This window comes from Grus americana, chromosome 2 (genome assembly GCF_028858705.1).
Source record: "Grus americana isolate bGruAme1 chromosome 2, bGruAme1.mat, whole genome shotgun sequence".
Taxonomy (NCBI): Eukaryota; Metazoa; Chordata; class Aves; order Gruiformes; family Gruidae; genus Grus; species Grus americana.
The window spans coordinates 121327226-121353964 of record NC_072853.1 but is presented as its reverse complement, the minus strand read 5'-3'; the positions used below and the strand labels follow the sequence as shown (position 1 = coordinate 121353964).

The window sequence follows — 26739 nt, the reverse complement described above, 5'->3', positions numbered from 1 at the left end:
CCCAAAGCAAAGCCAAGCTGCATTCCTGTTCTCTCACCTGGAGACTCACACAGCTCAGGTCCCTTGTCCCTTCCCCCCCAGCAGCAAGATTCTCCAAGATTGCACAGGGCTTTGGTGCTTGTGGCTCCTCCTGTCTTCTATCTGCAACTGATACTGATGCAAAGACTTCCTATAAAACACAGTATTCAGCAGCTAGAAAATTAAAGAATACACCCCCCTTTCAAAACAATACAGAGGTAAACTAAACAGACTTTAAAGATGTTACATATATTTCCCCAGACAACTCCACCGGTCCTGTGCAACTGGATGTTGTGCTTTTCTGTTCAAATAGGCTGCAGCAATTCTAGCTGCTTAAATACAGCTCTTTGGATTTCATAAGCACACTTTCACCTAGCCTAACACAGTGCAACTCACAGTAAGTTCAGTAAATAGAGACCCAGACCCCATAGCTACTAAAAGGTCAAACAGTTTGTCAAACATTGTGGTTGTCTGACTAAGAACATTTCCAGCTGCTGGAAACTAACGTCTTTGTTCTGCCTCTGGTTCCTGCCTCAGGCTCAAACAGGGAGCGTGGTCAGACAAACCTGACCTCTTGTCAAAGAGTTGGGTCTATGTTTGCTGAACAGATTCATTAGCACTCAGAATGGCAGCACCTCAACAGCCACCTCTGTTTTATAGAAATAATTTATTACACCCACTATTAGTACCAAAATTTACAAGCCAGTTGTTCTTTTTGTCTGTTTTCCTTTTCCCCCACCAATAGAAAAATACCAAAAGAGGAAAAATCCATGTAAAACCTAAGTCCATTACTGTGTGGGAAATGCAACAGCCTTTCTATCAGCTGGTATTTCCCCACAACACACAGATAAAAGATGTGATAAGCATCTCACAAAGTATTTCTTAGCTATTATTATACAATGGTGTCCCTAAACAAAATGATTAGCGGGACAATTAGGCCATTTTGGAGACAGTATATTTTGGATGAGATCTTGCCATATTTTTAGATGGTACAGGTAACCAAAGCAATATTTCCTATGAGTATTACTGTAAAGTTGTTTTAAGCTCAGGACAAATTAGAAGTGAAACTCAAAGCTTTTAATTTTTATGGCGAGAATGAAAAAATATAAATATGAATTTTAAAAATGTACAAATCAAAAGCATGAAATTCGCTCAGTGTATTCTGGATCGCTTGACTCTGTTCATTTCTCCCAGTGCTTTTCTTTTCTGTGATAGTCCAGTTCCAAGTTCTGTGTTATTCTGAAAGTAAGATTCAGCTTCTGGCAAGCAGTAAGACTCCATTGGGGGAGGTGGATCCTTCAATAGAGGAAGAAAAAAAAAAAGTGGTTTAGCTCAAGAAGCTTCTGAGAAGGAAGAAACAGCTCAATATTTTTCTAAAATTGAAAATAACAAACCAAATGCTGCACACCTACACCCTGCAACAGATCCCACTGCCAGAACTAGAAAAAGTCATGTTATAGCAATTAAAATTTACAGCCACGGATCAAAATACTCAGCATAGGCACTTGTGGCCACAATTCCTGGCAAAGGAGGCACATAACCTGTAGAGCAGCAGTCCCTTTCAGAGGCTCCAGGTGGCTGGGGCTGCTGGAGGCGAGGGGCCTGCCCCATCCTCCTGTAGGGTAGGGGGGAGCACTCCCCAGAGCACCCACAGGCGTGCACACCTGGATGAGGTAGTCAGCGATGTACTCTGGTTTCAGGCAGTTCACTCCTTGGGCGGCTGCCTCTGCTACATTAACCCTGGTGGCGTCCGGCTTCAGCTTACTGAAGTCAGCAAAGAGATGAGTTGCTTCTTTAAAGAGAGACACAGAATGACCAGAAAACACCTACAGATTAAAACACAAGAGACAAAAATGAGTTTACTTTTGTTTCTTCCCCATGACAAATGCAGTTCATGACCTGTAATTGCACTCATCAAATTAACCAGCAAACCAATGGGAAATAAAATACTGTTTGCAGCTGCATTCTGTACCATCACGTACCTTTCAAGAAGGGTGATCCTTCTCATCAGAGCAGGGCACAGAAATTCTATCCTCACTTCCCACCAGCACTACTGACTTGTGTGACCTCAGACAAGCTGCTCTGCCTGACCACTTGCAAAACGAAGATGACATAGCTTTTTCCTCCCACCCTTTGACCATGTCTCAGCTATCCTGTGTAAGCAATTTTGTTAGTTAAGACCTTTTACTCACATGGAAAACGCCCAGCATAGAGTTTAACAGAAAGAAGTAGGAAAAAAAACCACCCCCGAAACATACATACATTTTTTTTTTTCCAAAAACTCTACATACTTTTGCTCCTCCTGACTGAAGAAGGCGCCTGAATCCTGCTTCCTTGGTTTGATCAACATTCAGGATCACTTTCCAGCCACTGAAAGCTCCCTAGATAAAAGACTCAATTTAGGCAAAAGTATGTTGATATTAAAAAAGTACAAATACTTAATGGATCTATAATTCGCCCTCTTTGGGAATATCCATCATGCAAAGATTTGCTATCACCTCGTTTTGTCTTTAAGTATAAATGGCAGAAAAAAAACCCACAGAACATACAACTATTGGGCCAACACTGTACAGTCAGGCAGCTTGTCACCAAGCCCTTTCACCTGCATAGCAAGATGGGCAAACACATCTACAAAAAGACCCTTGGCAAGGACTATTTTTTCCAGAACACCAGATACTCATCTACAGAAACACATCTTAAGAGAAACAGTTACTTGGAAACAACATTTCCCCCAACCACATGCACTACATTATCTACTCCGTTACAGTAATGGCACCTAGGGCCAACTGGTTGCCTCCTGTGGTTTCCAAGTAGGCAAGGGCTACAGAGGATTTGTAACAAGCATTCATTTTAAAAAGGTTATTGTAAAATATATGCAAGCCAAGACTTATCCTGAAGCGATTGAAACATCAGCAGTATTTCTACCTTTCAATGAATACTCAACTGCAATGCCTGATTTGAGACAGGAGGTAAAAGGCTTTGGGGAACCCAAGTCCCACTTTCAAAAATCTCACTGAAATACTATGGAACTTGCACCATAAAAATCAAGGAAGGTGCTTTAGGAAAAGTCTAAACTTGTGCCCTGTTCAAAGCACAACAGTATGCTCACTACTAGAGGTGTAAAAATGCTGTCCAGAGAGCTATAGCTAATCACCTATACGGCACAGCACAGGACTTCTGTTACTGCAAGTATCAGTTGTGGTTTCCCAGGAAAGCCAAGTTAGGCTAGCCCCCCAGTCAGAGCTCTGAACGTAATCATCTTCCTAGCTGCGGGATGTTTCATACTTAAGGAGCCACATTCCAGCTTTGCGAAACATGAACAATGGTTCAGGAGAAGATTAAGACTTTTAATATACTACCACTAAAAGTTTTTTAAAAACAAAATTACTTAACTAGAATATATCCAGATAAGCCATTTTGTTCTTAATAACAAGGCAGAGAACCTTTCCCTGCCAGTTAAGTTTCTGAGTTTCTTGGTGACAATCCCTGTCCTGTCCGCTCATACTGTACAACTTACATTGCATGAGTACCTAAATACCTCAACAATACCGTACCTCAACAATACCAGTTTCTTGCCTCCCTTTATGAATTTTTTTCCTCCACCTCATGGCTGCAAGTGCTAGTTTCTTCTGGTTTACATTGATTCCAGGCAAAACATTAAGTATGGAATTACTTCCCCACTCGTAATCTTCTTCCTAGAACAATCATAAGCTTGAATTACAAAGTAGTCCTGTCAACTTTACCAGCTGAAAAATAAATTTAAAAAACCCCACAAAAACCAAAACCAAAAACCAAACCCAGAACAAATCCCAACTCACTCTAGCTTTATATATTGATTTTATCTGGCCAGAACAACTCTAAGTAAAATTAGATATGGCTCTTAATTGCACATATTTACCTAAATCAACTCATGTTTTCTGTGACATCAAGTCACGTATACAACTGGATTCCTCCTGCAGTTATCTACAATGGAATTCAACGGCAGGGCAAAGCAACTCACTACTCTGGACACCATCAACTCTACGTTTCTGTAGTGTCTTCCAAAACAATGAAAGTTGGTTTTGATGCACAGAGATATGAACCAGTCTACAGGTATTATTTTAAAGTTAGCCTGGTCAATGTAAAAGAACTGCTAGACCCAGGAGAACTGTGAAATAATGGTTAGGGAGGTGAGGAGTTGGAAGAGATAGTGTTCAAAAATGTTTATGCACATGGTTATAGAGTTGGACTATTTAAAACTACTATATGTTCATTTATTGAAAGGATAAAGATTCAATTCCTGGTGTAAAAAGAGCCACCTAAATTTAGCTGATATGATTGAAAATTTACCAAAATGTACTCAAGCTTCAATTTTCAGAAGCAACTATAAAAAAGTACAGGTATTTCATTTATCCTATACCAGGAGTTTGGTCCAGGACTAGTTTTCAGACAAAAGCTTGCCAAAAATTTCTCAGACTTTGGATCCTCTCAAACTCCCAAGGCTCGGGCACCGTAACCTCTCAAGACCAATTAGCAGTTTAAGTCCTTTCCTGGTAGTGCAAAATAAAAAGAAATGTGAAAAGGTACAACATGCTCATTTCTCAATAATGAGGTCACATGCCTGAACAAAGCAGCCAGCTCCTCTACATGCCTCCAGGTAGGAACGATGAAGCACCCACTTTCCAGCTGCCATTGAAGCCAAGAATTTTTCATTTCGAAGAGGATGTCCCACAACAATGTGTGTGCAACTTGGATCAAAACACTGTTTCTCAAGTACTATTCCACCTTGAATTGAAGAATGAATTTGATTGAAATTATTTAGGGGTCATGCTGTACCACAGAAAGGATCAACTCAAAGTGAGAATTACTTGAATTCAGATAAAAATATACTTAACTCAAATTTACACTGAAAGTATTATCATTGAAATGACATGGGCAGAAGCTGGCAAGGAAGGAGAAGCAGCCAGGAAAGAGTGGCTCTCATAAAAATAAAGTGCCACTGTAACACAGACAGGAATGAGAGAGACACCAGAGGACAGCAGATCCTGGGCACTCGCAACAGTAAAGAATGAGGCTGTTGTGGAGACAGCTAAAATAAAACTGCCAGAAGACAAAACCATTGCTGTTTTATGGCAAAGCTGATCGCTCACATAATAATAATGATAGCAAAGAAAGCCATAAATTTGAGACCTCAAATCTGATGAGTCATTAACAGAAGCCCTTTCTTTTTCTCAACAAGCCACAGCTGACCAGACAGATACAGACACGTATTATTCTTTGCATTTCACAAATATCTGGTACCTAATTCCTCAATCAGATGGCAGTAATCAAATCTTTCTTGAGGATTAAGAGAAGACAGCTGAAATTTACAGTGTTTTTCTGGTTCTTCATCAGCCTTCTCATCTTCTGTAACAGCCTGGAAATACAGTAACAGATTTTGAAAATATGACAGAAAGATTAGGTTGACAGCTGACTATTTCTCTGCCAAACATTCTGGGTTATTTTTATATTAGGTTTTCTTTTAGCCAGGAAAAGCAGAACCAAACTTGTCAATCACTTGACAAAAAGCTTGGATCTTATCAAATCAACGTTAGGCTCCTGCTTAACATCCTCTTGATTCCCCTTTTCTTCAGGGCACAACTGAATCAATCTGTCATAAAAACTAATCCTTCATGCACATCCACTGAATGCCAAGTTGAACACATGAAGAAAATCATCATCCATCTATCACACTGCCTCATTCATTCAGACCTTCTATAACTTTGAGGGCCTTTATGCATTTCCACCACAGCTTATTTACTAACATGACACATGATGCCTCTGAAGACACATAGCTGCTGAAAGTTTGAGCACCAAGTGATACACTATGGGTAAAAGACTAAAAGCTCATTTTCCTAGCCCCTTCCAAGTTTATTATAAAATAGTAGAATTTTAAACCAGGTTTTTGGCAGAAAAATAATTTTCTGTTTGTACCTAAACATAAATTCCAGATACCACCAAGGAAACAAAGGCATAACCTTTTTCCTATCATCCTAACACGGCTGGAGGAGTTCCAAGTAACACACACAGTAACTCTCCACCCCAAAGCCTACCTCAGCATTCCAGCAGGAACTAACAGGACAAAAAGCTTTACTTGCCTGAACAAACAAGCTTTATTTATTTGAGCAAACATTGTTTGCTCAAAATCTCAAAGAAAGGGGGAAAGAGAAATTTAACTGCACAAAAGTAATCCACTTCAAGATTTTAAATGAAGACATTCAGCTATTTTATATTTACCATCAAGTTCAAAACTTCTTAAATCGTCACTACATCTCTCAGAACACAAATCATCATAAGTATTGCTTTATATGACAAACCTTTTCTTTTGGCTGTGGTGCCACAGGAGGGTTAGCCAGTGGGAAAGCAATGCTGGGGGCCTGCGGAGTGGGGATCAAATGATCTTTTATCAGTGTTTCAGGATCTCTACATACAGGATTCTTTAGACCTTCAATCAAATCTCCATCCCCAGCCTCAGGAACAGCTGTGAAAGTAAAGCATTGTTGCATGACTTTCTTTGGCTGAATATAATTATTGATAAAGTAAAAAATAAAAAAAAATTATAAAAAAAAAGTAGCTATCCTAAAAGGACAAAACACAACTGCTTCTACAACATATAGTTACATTTCACTATTGCCTTTCATAAAGATGCTCTTCCATATACCACAAATGACCAATTGCAATATTGCAGACTCATGTCCCTGGATACCTTGCTTTAAAAAAAAAAAAAACAAACCCAAAAAACCCACCCGAAAACCTCAAATGGCCTAATTTCTTTGGCTAAACTGCACTGATTCAGTTGAACCAAAAAATCAATTGAATGCATTTAGCTAATTTTCTTCAACCTCCTCTAGGACAGGGTCAATTTTCAGGAAGAGTGTTGCCGCAACCAGAAACTCTATAAATAGATTGAGGGAAGGAGTTGGGGGCAATAGGGAGGCAGCGGGGGAGAGGAAATAAAGCCTTCTGCTATCTCTCAGGAGGCAGAAATGGGAAGAAAGCAAAAAACAGATGAAAAAACATAAGTATGTTCCTTCTTTAGTCCTAAAAACTTCAAAAAGATCAGGGAAGATAAATACAGTATCTTCACTAAATTGTGACTTAAGCACATCCGTCGTCAGCTCCGACACATCTGTTTTTTGGGCTCATTGATTATCTTTTTCCTATATCTCCATATTTCACCTATGAATATTTCCACTACAATTAAGAAGATTTTGCTACTGGTATTCCCATTTGAATTCCACTATATCTACCTGAATTGTTACCTGGAAACCAGCTGTGGTTCCAAAAAAAAAAGTTTTGAAAGATTTCTTAAAGTTGATGCAGACTACTTTTAGACAAGCACTGCCGTGATGTTTGACCACAAATGGCAAATATATAGGAAAACTTCTCTTTAAAAAACACCACCACATCATGGAGCTCAAAGATGTAAAATTGTGGTTTTGGCATTCAAGAAAGGCCAACAGTGCTCACTTTTCTTTTCCCTTTTCTTTTCCCTTTTCTTTTCCCTTTTCTTTTCCCTTTTCTTTTTTTAAATAGAATTCAAACATTACAGTATTTTAAAAGTCCCAAAGATCAAACAGATGCTGTAGCAAAAAACAAGGATATTGTATGTCTGATTTTACCTATACCAGCAATCTCTACATCAGCTAAAGCTCCTTTGGAGGCAGGCTCATCCATGTTCTTATTGGTGTTACTCTGAGCTTGCTCAGTGTACTGGGAAGGACTATTAGGCCACTGAAAGTTGCTGACAAGTCTTGCTCTCTCTTCCCTCGCAGTAGGATCGTCCCAGATGATCTGCTCACTCTGGGATGGCTCTGTGTTTATATCTGTGAGCGCCTGACGGGATTGCCTAAGGAAAAAAGCACAGACACCTTAAATATTCATTTGTTTTAAAGACTACTACCACACTAGAAGGCAATGTGTTAATGATGACATCAACTATAGCATCCAAGTGACCTCATTATTAGAAACTATGGCTGGAAAAGGGGAAAATTTCAGTACAAAAGCAACTTCAGCAGCGTGGCTTTGTGAGCCTGTGTCAGCATGGCTGAAAAAAGGCAATCAAAACATCAGTAAATGTTTTTGTGTGGCATATTGATAAATTATTCCAAAATCAGTGTACTCTACTCTTTATTGAACCTGTTAATTTTCAAATAAACACCAAGCTAAAGGAAAAATTTTGCAGGGTTTCAATTACTTTCTCACTGTAGCTCAGCATTGTTAGAGTTCAAATCCTATTCTCTGTTTAGAGAGAAAAAACAGCAAGAGAAACATTCATAGAGGTGCTTTGCAGGAATATCTACTACTTGTATATAACATGTACTGAAATATTGCAGCATTACTTTCTTCAAAATCTGTAAGAACACTAATTAATTTGAAGAGAAAGAAATCAGTTGGTATAATGCAATTCAAAACTAAAAAGCGATCATACTATTCTGTGATTTTTTTGAAAAACAAAAGATTATGGATTAATCCACTATGGATTAAGATAACATCCTGACTTTATCTAGCATGTCCAGTTAAAGATTCCAAATTGCAAGAGATGCAAGTTAAGTACATTAGAGAAAGACAATACATCTGAAAACCCTGGAGACCTATTCATGTTTCAATGAATGTCTAAGTATGCACAGGGAGGACAAAATAAGATACTTTGAAACACAAGTCAATACCTTAGAGCTTCCAAGACCCTACTGCGGCCATTTCGCACAGATCGTGTGCTATCGGGAGTGGTTGGAGAACCATCAAAACTGTTCCTTGAAAGGGAACCTCTTTGCCCTTGTGGTTTCACTAGCGATGTGGCAGACATGAGCTCCTGCAGCTGCCTTTGGAAGTTCTCCCTCATTTCTAGTGCTTGGGTTAAAACTTAAGGAAGAAAACTCATAAGATCAAGACTGTTATATTGTAACAAGTGAAAAGTAACTGAAATTCCAGTCAACTTTCCCCCACACCTCTCTGGGACAATACATTAAGGAGAGGAAAAGATATCTGCGAAAAAAATACCTAGGAAAACTATGTATGCCCCGAGTCACCTATTCCTGGACACAAGGAGAAATATCCATTTGGTTCACTTCCGAATTTGCTCGCATGATCTAACTTTTTCACAATTCTCTCGTAACACATTTATTTACGTAGCAAAAAAGCTATACTCTAAAACAGTGATTTGTCATGTTAAAGACAAACTTCAGTGTTTAAAAAACAAAGAAACATCAATTACATAATTTGCAATGCATGATCATGATTTTCTTCTGGGCTGTCAAAGCCTTTAAAATAGAGTAAAACCTTTTCCTCTCATCCAGCAACAATAAAGGCTAGCTGTACTCGACTGGTATATAAATATGGTATCTAAAGCTTCCAGATCTTTGTAAAGGGCTTATATTCATAGTTTGATGTTCCACAACTGTTTTGAAAACAGTGATTTACATTTACCTCCTTTGGGTTCACTTGTTACAATTTGTTCTTCCCCTGTAGTGACTGTTTCCTTTATTTGGTCAGTAGTTGCATCATCTTCAGCATCATCTTCGTCCACTGGAATAATCTATAAACAATGAAGATGAGTAGAATTATTAATCTTGCCTTAAAGCAAATCTAACTTTTCTGCTACTGCAATGACAGTAAAACAGTGAACAGCAGCATCAATGACAACACCTATTCTGCAGTCTAAATGTCTACTAAGGCAAGTTCACACCTTGAATCTCATTAAAAAAAAAAGCAAAGACTGGACCAACATAATTTCAAATTTGGAAAGCACTTTTAATCCTGAAACGCCTGTGTTTCCCTCCATCATCCGAGAAGAGGAATATTACAAATGCAGAAAAACCTTAAGGAACATCTGCAACAGCTACTATTAGTTACTAGCTAAACTTGATTCAGGGCATCACTGACTAAGCCTCAAATTTTTTTATTAATGTGTTAATATAACAATTAAGTTAACTGAATCCAAATCGCTTCATAGAACATTCGTTTATATCACACATTATACCTCATCTTCCTCTGCTGGTTTTCCAGTTGATTGAAGTTTACTGGAGGAGGAGAGCCTGACATCTTGCACTGCACTGATGTCCAGGCTCATTTTGGGATTGTAAGTGTGAGGAAAGAGAGATTCAGGAAGTCGTTTATATTCTTGGGCACTCTGTAATAACATCAGTTAACATAACAAAGATGAGAAACTGATTGAGATAAAAGAAATTTCACATCTAAACACAGGAAAAGTATAATAAAAACACCATCAAAAGAAGTACTTTACACAAGAGAAAATGTAGCAAAAGTGTTCAATGGAAGAGAATTTCTTTTCTCCTCATGGAGAACAAGGTAAAAGTACATCAGTGAAAACTGATCACTCAATTTATAAATTCAAAGCAGGATGCGAGACATCAGTTCCTATACATGTGCAGTATAAATGCAAACAGAAAATCCACTGCTATATAACTGGTCTGAAGCCTCCATTTCCCTTCACTTTTAATAAGGGAACAAAGCAAGCTCCATACCTCTAAAAGCCAGTGTTCTGAAACAATATGTATACCCCGTTCTTTAACGGATTTGTACTCCTTATTGTTGTCATTTTGTCCTCCCTTGTAGATGAAGTGTGTTACTGTTTCATCAAAGCACCATCTAGAAAAGAAAATGAAATACAACTTGAAGATAATAATTCTATCAAAAAGTATCAGAAATCCAGCTCAGAAATTGTCCTATCCCTTGAGCATGTTAAAATATTGTTTTGCCTATTTTGTTATGCCTAAATAGGCAATGAGCCCACTTTCTTCATCAAAAAAAGACAGCATTCAGTTTCAGGACAGAACACCTTCAATGTCTTTTGAAAGCATTCCTGAAGTAAACAAAACTAAATCTGATAAACATATGGAAGAGGAGCGGTTTTGCTTTAGTTCTTTGGTTTTATTTAAGTAAGTGGAATTTGAGATCAGTTTCTGAACCTAAGGTGTGACCCAGGATGAGAGTGCTTTTCCTTTTGTTAACATATTGAGCTGCAAGTGAAACATTGATCCTCAAAGCTCAAAATAAACAAAATGCAGGATTTAACATTTAAACCAATTAAAAAACACCTAGTATTCATTACCTAATGCAAATATCTTCAGCACTTCTAAGCTACTACCAAACATAAGGGCAACTAGATGATCTTTAAGGTCCCTTCCAACCCAAACCATTTTATGATTCTATGAACTTCCTCATCCACACCACGAATAACACTTACTATAGAAGTCAGGAACAAAATATATATATCAGATTTAGTGGGAGCAGAATCCTGTCTTAAATCACAAACATTAGTTTGTAATCTCTCTTCATGACAACCTATTTTTCCTAAGTTTTTCTAAGCACGCTAACTTAGCCATGCTTACGATTTGCAAAATAATTAGTTTTGAGCCAGGGAGAAACACGCACATACTCAGAGCAGACTCAAAATCTAAAATATAAAGCAAATTTTAAACTACCCAAAAGCTAAATATGTTCCATAGTTTTCTTCAAAAGAGAAGAGAAGAAAAAAAAAAGATTCCACAATTCAGGAAGACTTTAGGATAAACAGTCTTTCCAATACAGACTTATCAAGAACACAGAAACTGGGGATGTGGTGGGGAAAGATGGCCTTATTTCACATTCAAAGCAGATGGCCTTATTTTGCAATAGAAATTGTTTAAGATGGTGAAATCTAATGTTTAGCTATAGCAAAAGGTCATGTACATAAAACATATTAGAATGCAAAGACTCATATTTATTAGAATCACATCAGTGCAGTAGCTTAGAAGCTTCTATCAGTTGATACCTGTAGTCTGCCCCAAGAGAAGCTGCTACTGCATTCAGTTCACTTTGCTTCTTACTAAGTTTTTTACTGACATATATGACAACATCAGCTAGAGGCTTGGGCTCTTCTTCCTGTTAAAGCAGCATGCATAAAAACAAGAGCGTCATGTTTGGAAAGTTTCTGCATCAATATGAAAAATACTTAAATATTTAGTGTGGCAGATAGTAAAATATGCAATAACAACAAAACTAAGATAACCGCATTTTCTCAATTTTTGCTGTTCCCAAACTCCATGGTCAAACCCCAGCACTATTATCATTCCATGCACTAGGAATCCAAAGACAAAAGATTCACTCTCAGCCAGTCTCCCCGGAACACATTCCGTTCCCTCCATCACAGGCTGAGCACTTCCTGAACACTGAAATTCGGGAATTATCAAACCTGACGCCACAGAATTATTTCATTGTACTGGAGTGAAAAAAGTAAGAATAAGGAGCTACCAAAAAAAAAAAAAAAAGTGATAGCCTTCCCTTGCTGAAGGCCATTAGCTTTCTTGCCCTTCCTCTACAGCAAACAGTGTACTTCACATGGCAAGAAATACGTAAACGCTCCCTTTCCTCCTACTTTTTTTCCCTAGTTTCTCTCACTAACGTAGATTAGACTGAAGAGGCAAGATGACTACAAGAAAGGATAACATAACATGTCTTTGTAAGGGGGTAAGCAACTGATCACATCTTGTGCTTCCCTAGTAGCAGAAGAGCAGCACGTTACAGAGGAAGACAAGAAAAGACGACACATGCATGAAAAAAGAATTCCTAACTTTCGTCCAAGACTAAATATTTAATCCTGCTCATCTGAAGCCTAGGAATTTCTTAAATGTGATGAAATTCTCTGATATCAATACTACAAAGTCTAAATTGGTACATATTTATGTGCCTTTACTTAGCAACTGCTTAATAGTCAAGACAGTAGTACAGACAATAGAAAAAGGTTTTAGAATTCTTTGCCTTCCAGAAGGAAACTTTCATCTTAACTTCCTTTAATTGTCACTGAAACATGCGTAATCACATTGACTTCTATTCAAATAGATCACAAAGCACAATTCAAAAAGTCCTTTGTAACTTAAATCACAAAAGATACAGTATTTTCTTAATTAAGCCTATGCTCCAGAAACTCAAAACCAAAATTTCCTACCACTTCTGGTTGTGCAGCGGTCAACTGTGGGCTGGCAGTAAGAGCTACTGTATGCCTTGTGCTGTTTGCCAGTGCCAATTTCAAGTTTCTGCTGATGACTTCAGAGAGAGGTGTGCTCATTTTCCTAGTTTTTTGATCAGGACCTCCTGGAGTTTCCAAAGCTGCCAGAGCATCCTACCAAAAAAAGAAACAACTGACTTTCACAAACGCATTACAAAATTCTCATTCAAGTGCAAGTTTCACAAATATAGTCTATAGTAAGATTTCATAATCCTAAACCAGGATGGTGTAGTACAGTAGCAGCTAGCAAGTGCAACTGTGGTACGACTGTACAAAAGCAGTACATGACAACGCCAATCTTAGAGTCTGCATGAGCAAAACAGGAAGAAGCTAGATTATTAATCTCTCTTTTCACTGCCATCAATGAAAATTGCCCTCAATGGAAAAGCCAGTGGCCAAACCCAGGTATTCCTAATCCCAACCAATTACTTTAATTTACTAATACCTCCTTCCACAAGAGTTGCATATGATTCTATCTGCACCTTTAAAACATCAAGTTTCCTACTACCCTTTTTAAAAAAAAAAAAAAAAGTGAAATTTTGGTACAGAAACCTTCCAAAGCACACGCGAGTCATTCAAGAGCTATTCGAGCACAGATACGCGCCAAGTGTAAGAGGTTTCTCTGTTCCTAAGAGTAGTAGTTTTTCTAGCCTTTTGTCGCCTTCAGAATAAGACAATGAACCCAAAACCCCAATGCATTTTTCCATTTGCAATAATAGTTTTGCAATTCCTATAAAGCTGTTATATATTAAAAGATGTCATTAAAGTAGCATTTCACCACAAAACAAGCAAACTGTTGTTTCCAAATATCTGGACCAGTTATAAGCCTTCTTGTTACATTTCTCAGTCTTTAGATGTAAAGAACAGATTGTGTACTGTGAGGTACAGAACACATGAGCATACGATACAATAAGCACAAAGAAGCTTTGTTCAAGACATCACAGCATCTACTAGTCAATAAATTTAGACCATAGGTCATTAGCTAGAAATAAATATAAATAAAACAGAGCCAGTTTTCCTGGCTTCATTAAAAATGGAAGTCTGTATGTTAACAGCATAAAAAAAGGGTAAACACAGGTTTCTGTGCTGTTTTTAATTTTATGCACATCTTTAACCCTACTGGCTCTACAGACTAAAAAGATAATCACCTTTACATCAAAAGAAGGCTTGAATAGCTTGTCTTTGGAAAGAAATTTTGATGGTGTATCAAGATGTAAAGATGGTTCTTTCTGTGGCACTCCCCCTTGCGCAAGAGGGGTTGTCTTCCCAATATGATGTGAGATTACAGCTTGGAAAGCTTTACTTTGGAACCTGTTGATATCAAGAGGGGTCACAGCTGTTTTTTTTCCAGCTTCAAGGAGATAAGTAGGTTGTTCTGAATCAGGAGATTTAACAGTTGCTGGTGTCTTGCTAAGCTGAGTATTGGAACTCTCCTTATCTTTAAAAGAAACAAAGAAAACATAAACTAGCAATCTGACTTTTCTTTTGAACACAGATCTCGCATACACTTTTATTTAAACAAGAACTGAAAGTTCATCTGACCTTTCCTTCTCTAAAAAAAGTAATTCATACCCCCCCCAATAAATGCTCTAAAGTGATTATGTTTTAAAAGCCAGTATCTTAAGTTTCTCTTCCAGTTAACTACTTAGTTTAAATTACATTGGTACTGAGCTCGACCCCAAGTCTCTGAAAAAAGAGTGAGCAACCCCTGATCTGGTCACACTGTTTGCACACATACCTGTATAGCTCGCATATGTCATACAACAACTATCAAAATACAAATCCAAGAAAAAAAGATGTAATACACAACAAATCTTTCCCTTTCAAAATTAAGGGTAACTCCTCATCCCTAGCTCCTTACTTCCCATACAACACAAAATTTCTTTTGTATTCATGACTCAGAATCACACCTCTTTAGGACACTATGTACACTTCCACTCCCTTATGCCTGTGGATTAATAGGACCAAGATTCAGCCAGGAGTAAGTCCTTAAAGCTTATCCATCATAAACACTTATAGATAAGCACGAGTCATCATCTTTACAGCTCAAAGAGATTAGAACAAGAACTGCTTTTACACTTTACTGCTCATTTCCCTTGCCCCTCCCCACTTTTTTCCTTAAAAATGTAATATACAGATAAGGCATGCCTATGCCAACAACATACCTTTCATCCTCTTAGTGACCCATATAATTAATTCACAAGGGCACTGGTAAAACAGGTCTGCTAACATTCAGTATTAAATCACTGTAGTCTGCATCTTAATATGGAAGAAATATTGCCAAATAAAAGGTGTGAAATAACTGGAAAAGGAGCAGAAGCATCAGAAGATGAAGTAGGCATGAAGGACTGAACAGAGGGGCATCATGTCATTGCAGACTAACAAGTATGAAGTTCTAAGCTGGACCCATCATCAATTCTCATGCAATCTACAGAGCAGCATATGTGTCAAAAAGGACAAAGCCAGGACACTGAGCTTGATTCCCAACTGACTGATAGCCACGAGATTCCACTAGCTCCAAGAGACTTGCAGCAAACACACAGTATCATTTCTATAATCATGACTCGACAGCAGAAAAAAAAAATAGAAAAAATACTTTGAAAAATATCCTTTAACTCTAATACTTCAAAGGTGTTACGAAAAAAAATTCATACCGGCCTTCTTTATCATGAATGAACAGTACCATGACACAATCATATTACCTAACTCGCTAATAACTAACCTTCAGCCTCTGCATTTTCAACCAAGAACTTGCTTTCATCTGCTCTCTTTCCTGTCCTTGCAGACTGCAAAAGCCAAGCTACAGTGACTGCTGGCAAATTCCACCGCTTCGCAGCTTCGTACTTGGAACCATCCGGTTCTCTCACCACGAGATGGGTACTGGCAAACATTCCCTTTTTTGCATTTGCTTTCCGCACAAAGAATTCTTGGACTCTAAAATTACATTAATAAAACATTAATTTAGTCATAAATAAAATTAATCTAGGGCATGTTTATACTCTTATAAAATGTATTCAAGCAACAGAAAAAAGAACCATTAGAATTATCTAAGGCCATCCACTTTGCACTTTACAGCCTAACCTACAGCTACAAGAAAAAAGGTCACAGTAATGTTTTACTTCTATCAGTATTGAAAACATAACATTATAACATTTCTCATACTCCAGAAATCCTTACATATCCCATTTCCAAATCATACACTGGGTTTAACATTCTTCTGCTAGATTAATGGGACAGGCTGGACTCCCTTCTGGAGCCAAAAAACATCATTTCCAAATGAACAATAGTTTTCTTTATATTACAGTTTTTCCTCTTATCATCAAGGACCCAATCTTCCAAGAAGACAGCAGGACTGAGAACTCACCGGCAAAGAATTTAGTTCAGACAACAAATCAAATCAAATGATACTGTAAGCTGTACAATTTTGCCACTTCATGACTAAACATGTTTTTCTTAATGTTTTTTAAAGATCCTGATGAATTGGGAGCAAATAATTCACCATCCTAACTCCAAAGAAATGGTGCATTATCACTGGTTACGTGGCTGAACCAGATAGTATTAAAGAAGAGGAACAATGGCCCACTCCTGGACAACTGAAGAGCAACTCAGAAGGCCTGACATCTGAAAAACTGACTGGTTTTGGTCTGTTCTACAGAAGAGCAAAAAGTTACTGAGACTCAGTCATTGGGAAATATGAGACTGGGCGTATTCTGGTAGAAATTAGGATGTGTGAATACTGACTAAATTTCTCTAAAAGAGAGGAAAAAAAATAAAAGATCTACATAACACTCTCATTGTTTCAGCACTAGGTTTTGCAAATTAATAGAATCCAAAACAGCTTTAACTCTAATATTAGTTACTCCTGTAAAAGAAGAAATTAAATGCATAATGGATTTCATCATGCTGGCTGTCCACGAACAAGAAGAAACGGTAACAGGAGACATACCTTGCTCCTAGCAGTTCTGCCAGATAAACCAGGGAGTCTCTCTCTGCACCAATGAACTGGCTAAAAGAAAGAACACAATCTTCCAGAGGGGAAACTCCTTCCATTATTGGGACCGGTGTGAAAAGTGGATTGGACTGGGGATCTAAAATGAGCTGCTGTTCCACACATGTTATCTTAAAGAAGGTGAAAGAGATAAAAATACAAATCAAGCCAAATAGCAACAAAGCCAATAATATTTCAACAACTGTATGACAGCATTTATGGATTCAACAACAAGCAATCCTGTTTCCGTTGTTACATCTAAGACAAATTATTTCCCATTGAATCAGATAAATTCTTTTCTAAATCATTTTGTCAGGTTTGACATACTGAGGCACTATTCAGAACTTTTCAGTTACTACTCTTCTAATCCTGGAGACTCCCTTACAGTAGTTCAAGGCATGATCTGAGGGTTTGTATAGATTTGTTCACAGAAAGTTACCTAGTACTGAAAAATACTAACAGCAGTTTAGACTACATCATATGCCTGCTCTTGGCAAATATGGTTAATATTTTTTGACTTTGAGCTATAAAGCAGACTTGCTTTTCTGCCACAAGTTAAAAAGTTGTAAAAAGCACGAAACAAGAAAAAGTAAACACAAAGATGTCAAATTAAATAATAATGAATTGTAGAAGGAGCTACCACTAATAATTTAGATAGAATGCTGTCAGACTCTCATATAAGAAGCCTTTGAGTCATGACAATGAAGTCCTACTTAAAAAGCTTGTAGAAAATGAAGTGAAACAGATAAAAGAAACCTTACAGATGCAGACAGAGGCTTTAATGCATGCTTTCATTTAGTACATTTCAAATGAAACGAGGCTAATCTCTCAGTATCTTACCTACATTTAAAGCCACTGGTAACTCTGCATTCTGGCAAGACATATTTCTAATATAGATACCTGTTTACTAGTGAAACTGAAAGTGTAACTCCCTTACCAGCCATGTATTTGTGACAACATCACCAACAGTCGGCTTCACCGTGCACCCCAATAAAGGTACCACAGCATAGTCTGCAATGGTTCTGCTTTGCAGTGGCAGAATTTTCCCAGCATTCTCCTTTATAATATCTGCAATGCAGGACTCATCCTCGTCACCAAAACCCAAAAGAAGAAATCTCTTTCTGACAAATAAGCCTCCTTCAGCCAGTGCAGAAGACTCTCCCAAAGAACCATTACAGATGGAAGATTGATTCTCTTCTTGAACAGTCAAGTGAGTAACATCATTGAAGGTTCCGGATGTTAGTTTTTCAACTTCATCTGAAAGGAAAACAACCAACGAACCATAGTAATTGCTTGACAAGAACATCAAAGACAACTCAAAGTAGTTTCATGAAGAAATGACAGTATTCTGCTGTTTTCAGCCAGGTATTTGTTAAAAACTGCTCTATATAGGCCTGTTTAAATTTGATTTGTAAAACACAATATAGAAGTTAATATACTAGATGTGGCTAGCTTTCTAATAAGCAAACTGCAAAACTCAAATGCCAATTATGAGCAGTTAAACCTTCTATGGTATGGTGAGTCTAGAACATACCTAATGTAGATTCATTATTTACATATTGAGAGAGGAAGTCATCTTCATCAGCTTTCTGGTGCTTTATAATGTTCACAGCTTCTTTCTTCAATAGATTGTTATTTTTGGGAAGAATTGACTTCATTCTAGGTTGCTCCAAAATTGGGTTCTCTAACAGATGGTAGTTTAGAGGGATATATTGCTCCACTGGATGTAGATAACCTTTACTAAATGAGTCCAGCAACCATTTTGCTGTCACTACATGAGGCCTATAAAATAAAGTGTACACAAACAAGTTACAGCAGATTTCAGAACTGTGATTCTTCTTTCCCGCTCTGCAAATACTAATATATACACACACACCTTAAGTTTGTAACTCCAATACTACGCAAGCTTTGGGCACTTTACAAACATCAAGGGGTTTTTTTGTTGGTTTTTTTTTTTTTCATTCTTTCACTCTTAGAGGACAAAATTTCATACTTATTTTCTATAATGTAAATTTTATCCACCACTGCCAAATCCTTCCTCCTCCATGTATTAACAAATACATGTTAACACCTCTTTTTACCAGTAAGAATACTTGTTTTGCTATTCACTGAGGTGACCCATGGCTACCCAAAGAACTACAGTATTCAAGAGCACATGAGTGCTTATGAATATCAGCTGTAAGTCTTCTCATTTAAGTCAAGAGCTACTTAGGATTTTCAAATCAATACATGTTTTCCTGTTTACTCGGTGGTGGAAGTAGATTTTAAGCAATATAGTTATCAGAACCTGTGAGCTGTCTTGTCCAAAAAGTGTTTCAGCTCGTCATTATTTTCCCCCAAAATGACATGGGTAACATCTTCATTAAGTTGATTAAACCGAACACCACCACCGCAATTAATAAGCCTTCTCATCTTGTCCAGCTTCCTGCCACCAAAGCCACACAGATAGATCTACAAACAGAAGGAACAACAATAAAGGGTTTTTTTAAAAAAAAGAAGAAAAAAATAAAGTAAAATATTTTGGTATAATTTCTTTTGACTGCTGTAAAACACAGAAACTAGTGGTACAGCTTCTGAGAAGCAGCAAAGAACTTATGCGTTTAGAATGGGATTAATTCATTTTTGCAAATTAATCTAGCAAAACTTCAATATTTACTAATGGAATGAACGCCCAAAGTCATACAACAACAAAAATCCCACCCAACACCACACACAAATTCTAGAATCCATTCACTACAGTGTTTAGATATATACGCCTATAAATATGTAATTCTATATTTATACTATATATTTAATACAATTATACACACACATATACGTAGACACACACGCAAGCTACAGCATGTGGACACAAAATAAATCTGGCATTTACTACTGACCATGGAAACAATAATTTCCTCAAGCAGCAACTGCCAGTACTTCAACCTAGCTGCTTCCACAGGGTAAGACTGAACATTTCAAAGTATACATTGTTAAACATACTCGACAGCCATCTAACAAATCTTCAGGGGCTTGAAATGAACTTATATCCAAGTTTTCCAGCTCATCAGGAAAAGGATCCAGTCTGCTGCTCATAGCAGAACTACATGCAGTTTCATTAACACCACTCAAATTGATATTGGAAATGTGGCTGACGTCCGAAAGGGTATGATCTTTAAACAAAATTAAAATTAAAAAAGATGCATTAGTTTTGGCTCATCTCTCCCCACTGCTTCACTGAACAAAATACAAACCCGCCAAATATGATTTTGTTGTGCTAGAAGGAAATGTAAAGTCTGAAGAATAAAAAGTACTGGGTAAGTATAACCTTGGTTAAACCAAGGGTTTTATTTACACATAGATTAAGGATGGTCTTACTACCAGGAGTGCTTATGCACCTTCTGTTTATTCCCAGATGGATGTCATCTATGAGATAGCAGCTAATGAGCCCGGTTTTCAAAGCTCTTATTCCAGTGTTGCAACTACCTATGAGAAATACTTTTAAAAATAGACAGATCTCTCTGTAATAAAGAGAAATCAACATGAAGCTTAGTGATTTAAGAGAGTTAAATGCAGTTTCCCTAATACCTAACTTGAATTCCCAGTGTTCTGTTGGTAGTACTAACCCAGTGTTCCTGTTCAGTGATTTCCTGTAGTAGTCAGTAACAGATGTTGGGAAAGACACATTTAAAGCTGGCTGCATCTTTCATGCTACCATGTTTGTTTACAAAATGCTTTTAACTTTCCTTCTGTTAATAGCATGGAGTAAATAAAAACAAATATATGAAGAAAAGAAATAATAATAAAAAAAAAAAAATCAGCATTTGTTTTCCCCCTGAGACTGCTGTAAGATTAAATTCATAACAGACACTTGTTTTAAACTACAAATGTATGAACAGTTGTGCTTTTTTTAGGACTTAAGAGATATACACCACTGATTATTAAGCAGACAATCATACGCCTAATTCAAGTTTACTTTTCAAACAATTATTCATGTTTTAAGTCTATACATGTTGGAACATTCAATGTGCATAAAAGTAATCTGTTGTGTTTTAAGCATAAGCAGAATCAGAACCCAAACTGCCCAACCAGCATTGCAAAAGCAAGCAGCACGCTACTAATTCGAAACAGTTCTTCCTCCTTACTACGAATGTTTCCTACCTTACTTAAATATATTTTAAAAGGTCTTACTTACTATTGGTTTTGCTGGCATGATTTGTAGGTGTTGACGTACTGGGTGTATTACTCAGTTTTGATCCAGCCTCTATTCTATATATTGTCTCATCCTGACAGAAGCCTTTCTCAATGCTGTCAGAAAACCACTGCACAGACACACAGTGCACATTCCACTTTTTAGCACATGCATACTTCTGACCTTTGAAATGCAAACAAAATAAAAACCACAAGTTACTAAAAGGCTAATGCTTCATGCAGTGATCACTGAAAGATGGCTGGACATTAAGAAAATTTAAAAATTCAAATAACTGATTTCAACGTGCAAATTGTGTTATCTTGGACCCTTCTGATAAGTTGATATTTATTCTTATTTAAAGTTAAAGCAAAAAATCTAATTGCTGACTAGTTCATGGGTAGAGTATGACAGGGCACCAAAAAACCAACAACAACAAAAAAAAGGCTTTAAAGCTTTCAAGCATTAAAAAAAAAAGTTTAAAAAGTCACAGGATAGTTCTCCATAGGGAAAGGGAAACAAATCGGGAAAATAAACCCACCTTTCCATTCTTCTCACAATAAAACTACAACCCTTTCACCTTCCCGAAAGGGAAGAAAGGGAGATTGCATTTAGTCTTAGTAGGGAGTTCAGAAGGTACAAAGAATAGATCAGTTACAAAAACACTAGTCCACAATCCAAACTTAATCAGCATATAAATTAAGTCCTATCCAGCTCTCCCAAAAACTTAAGTTTTTCTTTATTCTTCCATCCCCTCTAGGATTCTGTACCATCAGAGTCTCTGGGTTTTTTTTCTTCTTTTGTTCTCTTTCTCATGCCTTTAGTGCAAAGTAAGGGTGCCCTGTGTTACTCTTTCCCATCAACAGTGATTCCTTAAACAGAAGTAGTAAGAGCAACACTGAAGCAGACACAGAGACAGTTCAAACCCTTATGCATATTTACACTACTTAAACTCAAGAAGTGAAAACAAGATTTACTCTGTAAGTTCTACCTTTTGGCTCTTGAACTATGAGGTGAGTACATTCATTCATCTTGAGCTGCCCTGTATATTGCCCACCGTGCACAGCAGTGAGGCGCTGGACTTCTTTCCTGTCTGAGCTACTTAAGCCAGTTACACAAATTGTACAGCCAAGGAACACAGGACAAGCATAGTCTTCCATGTTAACATCAGTGTATCTCATTATGCTAAAGGAATGAAAGAGAGAAAAAAGAAATAAAGCTATTTTTCTTCCAAGTAAAATACAGAAAAAGAAAGTAGTCTGCATCACCATAAGTATTACCAGTCCCCAAAACAATAAGTTTTGTTTTGGTTTTTCTTTATACCTTTGCTGAGACTTATCCCACAGTGTCTTAACCCAAGAAGGAAGCAAAATAGGTTTTTTCAGAGAAGCAGCTACTAAGTATTTCTTGCTGCCAACTTCTCCAGCTATAAGATGAGTTACTGACACATTGAGCTCTCTGTACACACGTCCACCCATCATCTGCACATATTTATGAACTTCTTCCTGTGTGGGGAAAAAAAAAAATAGAAAATTACCAAGAAAAAAGAAACAACCTCCATCACACCATCACACTCACGTTCACCTTGAAAAACAAAATCATAGATTTCAATAGTCCATGGTTTCTCCTAAAAATCTGTTCAAAAATACAAAATGGATATATGTGGAAGCCATAAAAACCATCAAGTACCATTTCCATTTCATCTGCATTTATGATAAGCTGAACATAATACATTCCCTTAATAAAAATACTACAGTTAAACTGTGTGAGTAAAAAATTACAGATGGTTGCCATTTTAGGTAGTATGAAGTAGAAAGAGATGTCAGAATAAACAAAAAGTAAACTTCTAAGATAAATTATTTAAACCATAGCTGACTGGATATTACATCTTTACCATATAGTTTTGAGTAACTAGAAACAGAGCATGTTTTCTGTAGCATTATAGCTGCAGACAAACTAGCAAGATACGTGATCTGATCAGTTAATAAAAAATCCATAAACCATACGTTTACTCCTATATTAATAGGAAATCTTACATGCTTATACAATATATACCTGTGCGTGTATAGATACACCGCTACATACATGTTTATATACTATATATACTTATAAGACTCTTTCTCCATACAACTCTCTACATAAACAATACATGGTCTACAAACTGTAGAAAGACTAGATATATCTCGACACAGGCACAGTTAGACTTATGTACAGTACAACTGACGCCTTAGTAATGAACCATCTGAAGCAAATGTCATAGAAAATCAGCTAAACAATCCATTATGTACAACACATTACCCTAACATCTTTTTCAAGGCTGGTACAGGATACTGTTACATCGGCCATGGTCATATTGTACACAGGATACTCAGCTCTTGGGACACATTGCTGGGACTGCATGCAGTACAGGACTACCTGTGGTCCAACAATTCTACAACCAAGCTGCGATAAAAGAACAGGAGAAAAAACAATAAAGAAAATTAGCCAAAGGTACACTGGTATAGGAAGGCTTTCCTTGTCCCTGAATCCTGAGGAAGGCAGGGCCCTTGGTCTGTCCTCCTCTCGCATCTCCAGGTAGTGGACAGTTTTGGTTTTATTTTCTGCTGCGGAATTTCAGTACAATCCTTGTAGGTCTTCTGGTCCCAGTAAAAGTAGCAGATGCTATAGCTAACATGCCATAGAATTCCAGCCAGTCTATCTTTGCCTGCTGGAAAATTCCTTGCAGGTCAAACAAAATCATGTTATTCGGGAGGAAAAAAAAAAAAAAGTGAGAGCCAGTTTAGCAACTCCAGCAGAATCAGAACTGATCATACTACTTATTTTTCCACGTGCTTCAAAATAGTTATGTTTTGCTAGTCATCTTCTTCCCTAAAAACAAGATGCACTGTAGTTTTAAAGATTTTATTGTGAATACTTCATAGTGCTATATTCATTACAAAAAGAGAGAACATTGAGAGTGTAAGTATGGATATGAGCGCTTCTAGAAACAACAGAATACAGCTAGAAATAAGTTGATGAGTCACATACCTTTTTGAGATGATGGAAAACACCACCTCTAAAAGGATCACAAATGTAAAGTGATTTGTCATTTTCTTTTATATTGAGTGCTGTTTCTTCCTCAATGATCTGGAGATGTTCTTCTGACTGAAATTCTTTTATAGACTACAGGAAAACAGTGCACACAACAACATTTACTTAATTAACAAATCACAAGTAGCCAATCCTATGGAAACTACACAAGTACATCTACTCGAAACAACTCACAACAAAGCTACCATGCAACAGTATATTGGCAGAAGGGCTTCAATACATCACGGGCATCCCCCTCATTCCCCCAAGTCTTCACAATAAACTTAAATGCTCATCATACAAACTTTCAGGACCTGATCTTGCCATATGGACCCTTTAGCTCCCACCAACCTCTCAAGGTGGAAAACAATCCAGTGTTCTTCCTAAGTCTACTTAGTGCTTAAATGAGTAACCGCCACCCAGCTATTCCAAGCTACGTGTCACTTCACTAAATGTCAATAGGTTTTGAAATTATGATTATTTCTTGTTCAAGAAGTAATTTCTTCAATAAAATTGTTCTTGTTCAACAAACTTTATTCAACACTAAACATCTCTCTTACAGAAACAGCCTTATTTCCAAATGTATACATAGAAGCTACAGCTAAGTCAACCACAGAAATGAGAAATATTAATTAAATAATTCACCAAGCTCACTGAGAAAAGTGATCAAACCAACTCACCTCAAGAGCTTTAAAAAAATACTCTGAGTTCCCGGAAGACTTTATGAACTTCACAAAAAATGGCTCCTTACTACCCTTCATCCTTTACCTGAGAAGCAAAACCCAGTAAGCGTCCTGTCATTTTCGGCACAGCCCGGAACCGCGCTATGACAGTGGCTCACTGCCCACATTCAGGAGCTGCGGAACCCCTCTCGTCCCTGTCCCTGCCCCCGACGGCCCGTGGGCCTGCCCCACACCGCCCAGCCTCGGCGCCGACTTCCGCCGGAGACAGGTGGGGAAGACCGGGCCCACCGGGAGTCCTCTTCCCCACAGAGCCTCCTCCTCCTCAGGCCGGGGCCCTACTGCCGCCCGATGCTCCCACCTCATATCTCCCGCGCACCCACTGGTCCCTGCTGCGTAGCGGATGCTCGGCGCTGCCGGTTTAACCCCGCACCGCTACCCCGACCTCCAGGCAGGACAAGGCCCAAACCCCACACCCACCACCGGGCACCTCCACAGCGGGCGGGAAAGTGGCGACTCTCGCACTGCGCAGGCGCAGGGAGGGCCCGAGAGGGTGGGGGCGTGGCCTCCAGCAGGCGGGGTGGGGCGTGAGAGAGTGAGGAAGGCGCACGCGCCGCCGGTGACGGTGGATTTCACGTCGTTACGCAAGTTGCGCGTGCGTTCTCGTGGTCTGCCTGTTGGAGGTGCTGTTGAGCGGGGGAAGGAGTTCGCTGAGGGCGCGCGGGGCCTGTCGCTCCGCCTCCCCGCTCGCTCGCTGCGGTCGTGTCGGCGCTCGCGCCATCGTGAGGGCGGCGATGGCGCGCGGCCGTGTGTGGTGGTCTGTGGTGAGTAACGGGCGAGCGTGTCCGGCGTCCTCCTCCCGCTGGCGTGTCCGTCCCTGCGGCATATCGCACCTGATTTACTTGTCAGTGCAGTCACAGAATCAGAATCGTTTTGGTTGGAAAAGACCTTTAAGATCATCAAGTGCAACTGTTAACCTAACACTGCCAAGTTCACCACTAAAGCGCGTCCCCTGAGCTTTAGGCCCCTAGTGTGGCAGTGGTGGGCCAGTGCGCAGTTGAAGACGGCAGGGTGCCCAGGCGGGCCTTAGTGAGCAGTAAGCTGGAGGAGACTTGTCTGTGGTCTGGAAATTGTTGTTGCCGTAGGAGGTGAAAAGAACGGCTGCTTCCCTTGCCCTGGTGTGCCCCACGCTTGGCATCTACTGTCCAAAAAACCCCTAAGTCCATCAAGGGGGCTCACTTGGAATAGTCTTGGGGCTGCTGACTTCTGCTGGGGGGTGATAAGGGGGGGACTATTACAGCTGCTGGGGTCTGGGAGAGGTTGAAAGTGTGAGCATCCCATTTCCATCAAAGTTTCAATCCTTACCGTCTTTCCAAAGGAAACATGGTAGGGAATGTATTTTCTTGTAACTTCCAAGCTATGCACAGGAATGTCAAATGCTCTCCTTCGAGAGCAGAATCCAGGCTGGAATCCAGACAACGTGAGTGCATGCAAAACTTGTGCAGGAACTAAAATAAGCCTCACTTCTCCCATATCAGATGGGATGCTGTTGCATCTGCCCAAATTATTAAAAGGTGACCATGCCCACTCATCCAGTGGACCTCCATTCTAAGTGTTTCTAAGTGTTTTCTAAGGCTCACTGCTGTTTGCATAATATTGATGCTGCCCATATTGGGAGTAGTCACTATTTTGATAGAAGATCCTGTTAGGAAAAGAAATGTTTCAAAAGAAGAAAGCACCAAAAGCATGGCTGGGGTAGTGAATATTGCAGTGTGGCCACATGATGGCACCA

The 26739-nt window shown here is 38.6% G+C and overlaps 1 protein-coding gene across 3 annotated transcripts; it reads right to left on the bottom strand.

The window, feature by feature from the left end:
• Positions 1–1073: 1073 nt before the first annotated feature.
• TOPBP1 (DNA topoisomerase II binding protein 1) lies at positions 1074–25470 on the bottom strand. 3 transcript variants are annotated; one of them, XM_054815880.1, is made up of 28 exons: positions 25428–25470; positions 24948–25035; positions 24226–24360; positions 23497–23640; positions 22522–22703; positions 22190–22383; positions 21205–21384; positions 20013–20182; positions 19318–19481; positions 18565–18812; positions 17968–18287; positions 16989–17161; positions 15765–15976; positions 14191–14480; positions 12983–13156; positions 11810–11919; positions 10521–10644; positions 10016–10165; positions 9463–9571; positions 8706–8898; positions 7659–7885; positions 6354–6517; positions 5299–5413; positions 4619–4782; positions 3573–3713; positions 2310–2399; positions 1683–1844; positions 1074–1314 (listed from the first exon to the last, which is right to left on the bottom strand). In XM_054815880.1, exons 2-28 carry the CDS (start codon positions 25026–25028, stop codon positions 1171–1173), a joined length of 4560 nt encoding a protein of 1519 aa, XP_054671855.1. In that variant the 5' UTR covers positions 25029–25035; positions 25428–25470; the 3' UTR covers positions 1074–1170. The 3 variants fall into 3 exon arrangements, with proteins under 3 accessions (XP_054671855.1, XP_054671856.1, XP_054671859.1); XM_054815881.1 differs by having other exon boundaries at positions 25309–25432; XM_054815884.1 differs by lacking the exons at positions 1074–1314; positions 1683–1844; positions 2310–2399; positions 25428–25470 and having other exon boundaries at positions 3576–3709; positions 4615–4782; positions 24948–25417.
• Between the last annotated feature and the right edge of the window lie 1269 nt (positions 25471–26739).

Excerpts from the sequence above, each read along its gene's own strand:
- TOPBP1 (XM_054815880.1), bottom strand. The coding sequence starts at position 25,028 with ATGAAGGGTAGTAAGGAGCCATTTTTTGTGAAGTTCATAAAGTCTTCC. Across the intron at positions 14,481-15,764 it reads TGAAAATGCAGAGGCTGAAG|ATAAGGAGAGTTCCAATACT; the intron begins GTTAGTTATTAG and ends TTTCTTTTAAAG. Across the intron at positions 7,886-8,705 it reads AGGGTCTTGGAAGCTCTAAG|GCAATCCCGTCAGGCGCTCA; the intron begins GTATTGACTTGT and ends TTTTTTCCTTAG.